Source organism: Patella vulgata, chromosome 3 (assembly GCF_932274485.2).
Source record: "Patella vulgata chromosome 3, xgPatVulg1.2, whole genome shotgun sequence".
NCBI classification, from domain to species: domain Eukaryota; kingdom Metazoa; phylum Mollusca; class Gastropoda; family Patellidae; genus Patella; species Patella vulgata.
The window spans coordinates 62,974,830-62,984,585 of NC_065881.2; the positions used below are offsets into that span (position 1 = coordinate 62,974,830).

General features: G+C 36.9%; 1 protein-coding gene across 1 annotated transcript; it reads right to left on the reverse strand.

Moving 5' to 3' along the window:
* Positions 1 to 465: 465 nt before the first annotated feature.
* LOC126815154 (uncharacterized) lies at positions 466 to 8,967 on the reverse strand. The gene is made up of 8 exons (XM_050540706.1): positions 8,547 to 8,967; positions 6,723 to 6,891; positions 5,124 to 5,279; positions 4,808 to 4,946; positions 4,276 to 4,378; positions 2,860 to 2,955; positions 2,398 to 2,491; positions 466 to 573 (listed from the first exon to the last, which is right to left on the reverse strand). The coding sequence occupies exons 1-8, from the start codon at positions 8,711 to 8,713 to the stop codon at positions 466 to 468; spliced, it is 1,032 nt and encodes a 343-aa protein (XP_050396663.1). The 5' UTR covers positions 8,714 to 8,967.
* Positions 8,968 to 9,756: the final 789 nt, after the last annotated feature.

Consider the following 9,756-nt stretch of genomic DNA (forward strand, 5'->3'; position numbering starts at 1 on the left):
AATGGTTAATTTCCAAGCTGTATTTACAATTTTAATGAATTGAAAATTTACAAAAATTATGCATCCTCTGCAGATTATATAATCGGGATATGGTCAAAACATTGGAAGCGTCACCTATCATCTTTGCTGAAATCTTTTAATGGAAAATAGAAGAGTTCCTTTTTGGGCTGGTTTTTGACACAACTGACTTACCATATGGTTTTCTTCTTTAATAAACCTATAACTGATACTTTTTCATCTAGGAAATATAAAACTTCTCCTTCAAAATTATAACCTTTTCTTATCTGAAACATATACGGTATACCTTAAAAATAAGTTACATTTTAGATAATATCAAGATAAAATTGCAAGTATTTAACCAACGACAAGTCCTTTTGGGAGTAAAAGAAACATGGGTAAAATTTGAAATTGGTATGCATATATGAGAGATCATACAATACTTCGAATATTAAATTCAAATTTATTTTAAAGTGTAGACCTATTGTATTTGTATACCTCCATCATTTGGTTCTCTAAGTCAGCCATTGGTATAACATCATAATCTACTGTGGGAAGTTTCAAGGCTCGAGCAATCTGAAGATAAAAATGAATTAATAAATTATTTAATTTTACTAGTTTGAAATACTAGCTATACAAAGAAATATGTTAACTTTCATTTCTTATAACTGAATTAAAATCATAGAAAAAGTATTTAAAATTTAACTTTATTTGATCACAAATGTGCATAGTTTTAGAATAATTATTATTTTTTTTGATAAAACTGGGAAATTGTGAAGTTAGGTATCCATATACATTAATATATACTATTCAAAAAAAGTAGGGGATATTTGATTTTTAAGTGTTATTAAAGTCACCTAATGAAACTGACGAAGAAACAAATGACAAAATGAAATGAAGTTCACATTCATCGATTTATTCCAAATGATCGTTAGACTAAGTAAGGCACAGACTGACCATTATAAGGGTAAAATGATACCCGGGGTCAAACAGCAAAGTTACCACAGCATCACAACCAAGTCAGTAACGGGTAAATCCTCCTCTGTTTGCCAAACAAGCATTGATCCGACGTGGCATACTCCTAATGAGACGTCTAAGGTCATTTTGGTCCAGATTGTCCCATTCCTGTTGCAACGCAGCAGCAAGTTCTTGGACATTGGCAGGACGTTGTTGACGTTGACGTAACCTCTGTCCAAGCATGTCCCAGACATGCTCGATGGGGGAGAGGTCGGGACTCAGTGCTGGCCAAGGTAATGTGGTGATGTTCTGTTGTTGGAGGTAACCTGTAACGATCCTGGCCCTGTGACATCTTGCGTTGTCATCCTGGAAGATGAAACGGCGGCCATGACGTCGTGCGAACGGCACAACATGGACTGCCAAGATGTTGTCCCGGTAGTACTGGCCTGTAACACGCCCTGCAGCAACATGTAAAGCCGTTCTTCCAGCAACAGTGATGCCTCCCCACACCATAACAGAACCACCCCCAAATCGATCATGTCTGATGACGTTAACGTCCTGGAAGCGCACGTTTCGACGACGCCACACCCTCCTACGTCTGTCCAAAAAATCAACAGTGAACCTTGACTCATCTGAAAACATCACATTGCTCCAGCGTCGATTATCCCAGTGTTGACGATCCCTACACCAACGACGTCTTGCCTGAATGTGATGATCTCTCAAACAAGGGATCACGCGAGGACGTCGGGCGCGAAGGTGACCCCTATGCAGTCGATTCCGAATCGTCTGGCCACTCACTCTCACACCAGTGTCTGTTTGAAGACGAGCGCTGATCTGATTTGCTGTGATGACACGATTTCTCAAGGCCAAGGTACGGATAAATCGATCCTGGGCTTGAGTTGTCGCCCTTGGTCGACCTGAGCGTGGTCTGTCCTGTACAGATTGTGTATCACGGTATCTGGACCATAGCCTGCTTATGACAGACTGAGAAACATTCATCGTCCGCGCCACAACCGCCTGTGTTGTGCCGATCTGTAGCATGCCAAGGGCACGTAACCTTTCATTTTGGGTAAGCCGACGCATATCAAAATTTGTTTTCTGGTCACTAAAACAATTAAACTGATGTTTCCACCCTGGAATTCAATGCCACAATGACTGTAACATTCAAAGTCAGAGTCGTGCAAATCTTGGGTTGGACCCCCATGATGATCCCAAGCATCACCTGCATTCCATGCGGTAGCTATTGATGCGTTTGGGCGTCACATGTAACTGGAAATGTTTCTTCTGTTAGGTTCTATAGTGACTTTTTTCGTAGTCATTTGCATATTTTAGTATTATGCCCCCAAAATCAAATATCCCCTACTTTTTTTGAATAGTATATATTAAAATCAAATTGCAGGAAGAGCCCTGCAATAGCGTAAGTTAACAGCAATCTATCTTTACCTCTATAGCTACATGTGGTGGTACAGTACATAATTCACCATCATTTCTTGAATCTATGTTTATTTCTGTCCATGTTATAAATCTTAATTCATTTCTAACAAAAATAAAAAAAAAACAATTATATTTTAACCATATCACTGTCAAACATGTTGCTTTGATAAATATTTGAGGAATATTTCCATTTCTCTAAAATATTTTTAAAAACTGTTGATGTTCAATAATTAAATCCTTGTACTTTATTGTAGCTATTGTAAAACTGGGGGAAACAGAGCAACATTTCTTTGAAGCAATATAATTATAAATACCTTTGCTGTTGAAATTTTTCTAAACATATACAAGCCCAATAAACACTCACAAGATGAATACTGGCAGAAGGATAATGATGGAGCTTCTTTCTTAGAGTCTCCAGGTGATCAATGAAATACACGTAATCTGAAGACTGAAATAAAATTAATAACTTACCTCGATAAATGTGATAAATCTTCTACATGTTGATGAACCGGTGAAAGTATTTCAAACACTGCCGTAAAATGGGTATGAGATAGGAAACTTAACAAACTGGAATGTAAGAGTTTCAAAATTAATGTAAATCTATATGAAATGTAGGTTAAAACAGACAAGTCTTTAACTCAATATCATCCACACTCCTCGACACTGCAAACACTACCTATTGGTCAATTTAAATCAACATTGATGTTTTTATCTTACTGTGAAAAGATGGGCTTCTGATATCCAATATATAAAACAAAATGAAAATGCTTTTGAGCGCCATTTGCAATGAAGCGAATCGAAGAACGAGGCTAAACATACCCCACAGGAGAATACTACTGGTGTAGACTGGAATAACCAGATGCCAAAGACTGCCATTCAATTTTGACTCTTCGCGAATTTGTTTAACATAACTGATTAGAAATTACAGAAACGATTGAATGTAAATCAGTTTATATACATTCATATATGTGTTGCAACCCATTTGTGTCCATTTCTAGGTGCCAAAGAATAGAGATTTAACTCCTTTAACATTTGACTTCCAATTAAATCAACAAATAATACATTTTTATCAGAGTCAGAATAAGATTTCAGAGAGACAATGTGTTATGAATCTAGCCTGCTCGGGTATACAGTAATAGGGGGGTTGGATGGCTGAATGGTTAGCGTGCGTGCGCTGTATCATAAAGTCTGTCATTGAGTCGACTGGCGTGGTTTCGAATCCCCGGTTGTACGAGACATGGAGTAGGGTCGCCTGTCCAACCTCGTGGGTTTTCTCCGGGTCCTCCGGTTTCCTCCCACTGCTAAAGACCCCTATGCGCAAGCGAATTATTGAAATAAAATTAAACCATATGTTAATCCCGAAATGACCTAGTTGTGTCGAGTGGACGTTAAACCCCATTTCTCTCTCTCTCTATACAGTAATATTACAGTGTTTCCTTTTGGCATAGTGTATGTTTACTTCTTATTAGATAACTAGAAGAATGCCCGGTTTCGCTCGGGGTCATAACGCCGAAACTGGAAGTGGTAGACTAACGCCACCTGGCCTATGTTACTCCCCGGTCCGTGCTACCGATATACCCCAAATTTCAGACTAGCAGACCTAGTGTAGTCGCCAACCCCGAACAGACAACAAACAGACAGACAGACAAACGACAGTCACAAATATTAGTATAGATTAAGAGTTCTTATACAAATAAAACAACTTTTCACTTAATTAGCAGGAAGACGCCCCCTACAACCCCTAAATCTCATGCTGCCAAAATCCGGAATTGAGTATTTTAATTCAATAACTTCTTTGATGATGACTTTTGAATAACTGATAACTGTCAGACATTCAAGATTTTTCAAACAAAAAGAGGACAGCATCTGACCGATATCTATACTTACAGAAATCTGTCATTTTGATCCATTAATTCTAAATGGTGCATAACAGTTTCACAAACTTCTCTTGCTATCAAATATCTTGGTTCTTTATATCTATCTATATCCTCTTTTAAATGAAATATAAAATATTTAGTCATAATGAATTAAAGCTGGGAGTATAAACAAAGGGAGTAGAAGCTACATCAAAGAATTGAAAAACTTTATTCTGCAGTTTGTCCACAAGGTTTTTGAAACAAGTAGGTAACAATAAGTGTAAATTTTCCTGTTCATCCATTCATGTTTGTGGAAACTCTTTTTAAAAATCTTCTTTAGAGCTCGATAGATGGATATTGGAATTGGGTCATCTGTTCAACCCTCTAAACTTTGTTTGTAATGACCAGGAAAAACCAAATAAATTGAATCAAATTGCCTAATAAGCACACAATAAATAAATAAGTTAATTATTACAGAATGTCCATGTCAACTACGAGGAAATGTATATTTAAATAACAGAAATAGACTTCATAAAGGGGGTTTGGATTTATAATTCTATTACCTTTTCTTCTAAAGAGAAGATGGACATTTTTAGAGCCCCCACACATAACAAAATGTCCATCAATAATCTGACAACTTAAATGTGCTGCTTCTCCATTGGCTTTTCTTGTAGCTACCACCCGCTCCGTAGACTCTAAGGGCTTTAAAAATAAGCAGCTAAATTAGATAAATCTGTACAATGAATAAAATTAATGTAAACCATGTGTGTTCTTCGGTTAAAAGAAAGCAACCTTTTTCAAACAAAATAATTCCATATTTTCTGGTTCTTATAACAAAAAAAATATAAATTTGGTTTTTGTAATTATTACTACCGGTACCTTTGTAAAATATTTTTTCCATGTGAAATTATCTCCCTGATCTCGATCATCGTCATCTCCTAGACCACCAGTAAACTTTTTCAGGCCATACAACACACATGTAGTTCCATTGTGAGGACCATTTTCTATTTGCAGAAAACAATTACCTCTTGCAACCTGAAAAATTAAATCCAAAATATTTCACAAAACATGATAGTTATTCCTTATTGGGTATCACAGTGAGATTGGATTTTTCGGCAGTTGACTTCACTTCATCTTGGTCTAAAGACATTAATTTAAAGGAAGTATTCAGCATGGAGAAGATTGTGATTGGTCGAAACATGATCAAATTAAAAGACAATATTGGTGTCAGTCATTATCACATATGTGATAGAACTGGTTAAACATGTTCCAAATATAATTTTAACACAGATATCATTGCTACGATAGTTGCGTAATGAAGATTTCAATGAACGGAAGTGACAAAAGTAAAAGGAAAACATGAGTTATCCTTCTACATATGTACATAACTGACTGAACTTCACTGAAGTGATGAGTGATAACAGATACACGAGCAAATTTCTGTTCACTAATAATTCCTTTGAAGACCAAAAGTTGGTATGTGAGACTGTGAGAGGATCTGACAATTTAAAAATGTGATTGAATATCACTAAGTAAGAGAGAGAGAGAGAGAGAGAGGGAGGGTATTTAATGTCCACTCGACACCAACTAGGTCATTTCGAGACTAACACATGATTCAATTTTATTTCAATAATTAACTTGCGCGTACTTGTCTTTAGCAGTCAAGAGAAAACCGGAGGACCCGGAGAAAACCCACGGGGTTGGATAGGCAACCCTACTCCTTGTCACGTACAACCGGGGAATCGAAAATACGCCAGTTGACTCAATGTAAGACCTTATGATACAGCGCCCACATGCTAACCATTCGCCCCCCCCCACCACCACTAGATCAGATAAAACTAGAAATAGTCTGTACATTCCCTTGTTTTTATTCATTCTATACTTAATAAAAATATGGTAATGCACAGACTTTTTCTATTTTTTCATTTTCTCTTATCTAGTGACAGATAATTATTTTTTTGAATTGTCAGATATCCTCCCATAGTCTCATGTAACAACTTTTGGTCTTTGAAGGAATTATTAGTCAGTTATATAGAAGGATAACTCGTGTTTTCCTTTTGCTTTTGTCACTTCCATTCCTTGAAATCTTCATTACGCATCTATCGTAGCAATGATCTCTGTGTTAAAATTATATTTGGAACGTGTTTAACCAGCTCTGTCACATATGTGATAATGACTGACACCAATATTGTCCTTTAACCTATCAATCAAAATCTGTGATACAGAAAATTCTGACAAAGCTATTGAAAGGATTGGTTGACTCCTGATCAACCTATGCAACAGGGAGTTCTCAAAAATCTCTTTTAACGGCTGTGATTATAAAGACATTTCACTGTATGTCAATAATGCACTCTCCACAAACATGTCTTAAGATTCTAAATGGAATTAAAATAATAGGTTGGTTGGCGGTGGCAGAGTCTGTATAAATACTTCACCATACAATCTACTTCACCAACATTGTTTCTACTTCATTCTTACCCGTTGTCGTATCTTTTCATTTGTATCGTATATTTTGTCATCAGGAGCATGTGGGCTGTTAACTTTAACATCAATTAATACTCCTCTATAACCATTTGGTAATATAGCTATTGGTACTGATGAACGAATAATCTTTAGAGTTTTTAATTGCTTAGCCCAATCTAACCAGCTGAAACGTATTTAAAAGATATTTAAATGATTGTAAAAAAAACATTGGTCTTTATAACTAACACTTTGAAATATTTACAGAATATTTAAATACAGTTATATCGATGATTATTTTCAGTAAGGTGGGTGCAGACTTCTAATCTTCACTAGCCATGTGAGTGCAAAGCCCAGCTTAACCGGAACGTGGCCCAGGGCCTGACTAGAATCGTGCTGCCCCTAACGCGACAAAAAGATTATTTCATATCCATTTGAATGGCCCGCATATGTAACACACAATTAAATGGTCTGTAATACAAAAATAATTACATAATATCTGATCACATATGAAATGACATATATAACGGCAGGGAACTGTTAAACTCACCCAGTCTCTGCCCATCACGGCACTAGAAGCCTAGACCGATCAACGACTTGAACTTCACAGAGAAGGTTGAGGGATAGCTCAGTCTCCGCCCTCGCGCCGCTAGATCGATTACTGTGAAACTTTCATCTGGAATTTGAATTTTTTCCGTTTTTGCGGGGCCCCCTAAGTTGGGCTTTGTGTGAGTTGAAATGCTCTTGAGAGAATTTAATTTCAAAATTCCAGGAAATTAAGTCTCAGGATAAATACAATACCGTTAATCAAGTAAGCTTGTCACGGTACAACTTTTCTGATAAGCACAGTGACAAGTGACATCAAGCTATTCAGACAGAGTAAGCATGTCACCCATATCACATTATGTAGCTATACGACCAAAACTAGCCAGAGTGTAACCTGGTTTTAAAACATACAAGTGTACTATGATAGACTATGGACCAGGAATCGAGTATGACATCATCACTGCGACAGTCATTTTGGAATTGCGACATATCAAAAATCGAAATCTAACAATCGATGCACAATTGTCCAAGGATCAACTTTGCCAACTGTTATGTCGATCCAGCATTAATTGGTGGAGCCTTCGGCTTTTTTCAAAGACCATCTCCACCCAAAACAAAAAGATGATTAGTAGAGTGGACCAGTTCCGGTTCCAAAAAGCTGATTATATCACTAACAAGTATTAGAGTTTACAGAGATAACAATTATGTGAGAGCACTTATCTTGACTTTGCCAGCATGGTTTCCCCATGTCTGTATAGTTAAAGGAAGGAGCGCTTGTCAAGAAAGCAGGGCTTGTCAAGAAACCGTGTCTTGTCTAGTCTAGTCAATCAGAAGGCACAAAAAACAAGGTACTGTTTACACATAAAGGAACCCTTGACAGCTGGAATTCGAACTAAGTGTAGTCTACATACTATAGGCTGTAGCGTCGCTGTATGTATGGGCAATATTTCTCTCATTGCAAATTATAAGGCATAAATGGCCCTCATTATTACCCCGTTTGGTGCAGGTTAGTAGGATGTCAATCCCCATTTCATTTCAATTCCTATCTTTAGGGGGAGATACCGATAGGATTCCTCCTTACCTGCTTTCAAGAAGTCTATTGTTACATCACAATATTTTGTGGTTTCCTATAATATTATAGCCAGCGCATATTGGTATTGATATATAACAAATTTGGCATGTGCAAGAAAAAACTTATCTTTATCTGCTGTACATTTAAAGCATGAATAAAACCTAATGGAAAATATAGGTTATGACAGTATTGACAGCCGCAGGTATGTCATATTTTATTCTTACCCTTCGGCTTTCTTCTTTTCTTCTAATATATCAAACTTTGGATGTAAGGAATTCGTGTATTCTCTGACATCAACAGATGTTCGCTCATCTTTTATATTACTAGCAAAGGATATTACATGTGATTTTATATCTGCTATAGTTGGAATGTCTCCACATATATCAGCCATCTTACCTTGTTGACAACACGTACATATGAGATAGACACAACTAATTGCACAAGAATAGGTAATACAGCCTGTGGAACAACCAATCGCCTACTCACTCAAGAACCCCAAATATGTCCAGAATTTAATTCCGTACTAAATTTAATGATCTATATAATCATATATATTATATGACATTTCAATTTGCCTTTAATACTCAAACAATCGTACATTAACACTGACGGTTCGAAGTTGACGGAGCTGTGTGGAAAAACGAAAGTAGAAAAGGCTCCATCATCCAGTTCAATTTCGAATATTCAGTAGTCTCGACCAAACTGCCGGTAAAATTTGATTGTATCGAAACGTCCTCCGAGGACAGCATTATAAGGTTAAAATAAATTTACATGCATGCAGAAGATAACATAAGATAAGATACACTCACTAAGCCACCGTGAATCACCATAACATGGAATTCAGGAAAAAATGTTATGTCCATACTTTGTTACTTTCACTTTGATAGCATCAGAATATTTAAAAATACTGCCGACGCCGTTGCCTTTTATTCTTACCTTTTGGCTTTTTTCTTTTCTTCTAATTTATCAAACTTTGGGTGTAAACGACTCACGTATTTCTTGATATCAGCGGATGTTCGCTCGTCTCTAATATTACTAGTAACGGATAATATATGTGATTTTATATGGTCTAAAGTTGGAAGATCTCCATTAAAAACCGCCATGGTTCTAACTTAAAACACGTACTTCACCGCGATGGTAGGCTATGTTAATGTAGACTTACTATGATGGTATGGAACTGTTCGGATCTATATATCGTAGTCCATTAGGCCTATTGCCACAGCTTGTGCAATAAAAATCAAACATCAAATTATGGTATCGAGTCGGCCTTATATTGCTTCAACTTGTGCAATAAAGATCAAATTGCCGTAATACTAATAATGTGTTAAGGGCGTAGGTCTGGGCATGAACGTTGATTTAGGGGGGGGGGGCGTGTCCCCCCTTAGAATCGGAAGGGGGCCGGGGGAGGGGGGCGAATAGGTCTCTGCCCCAACC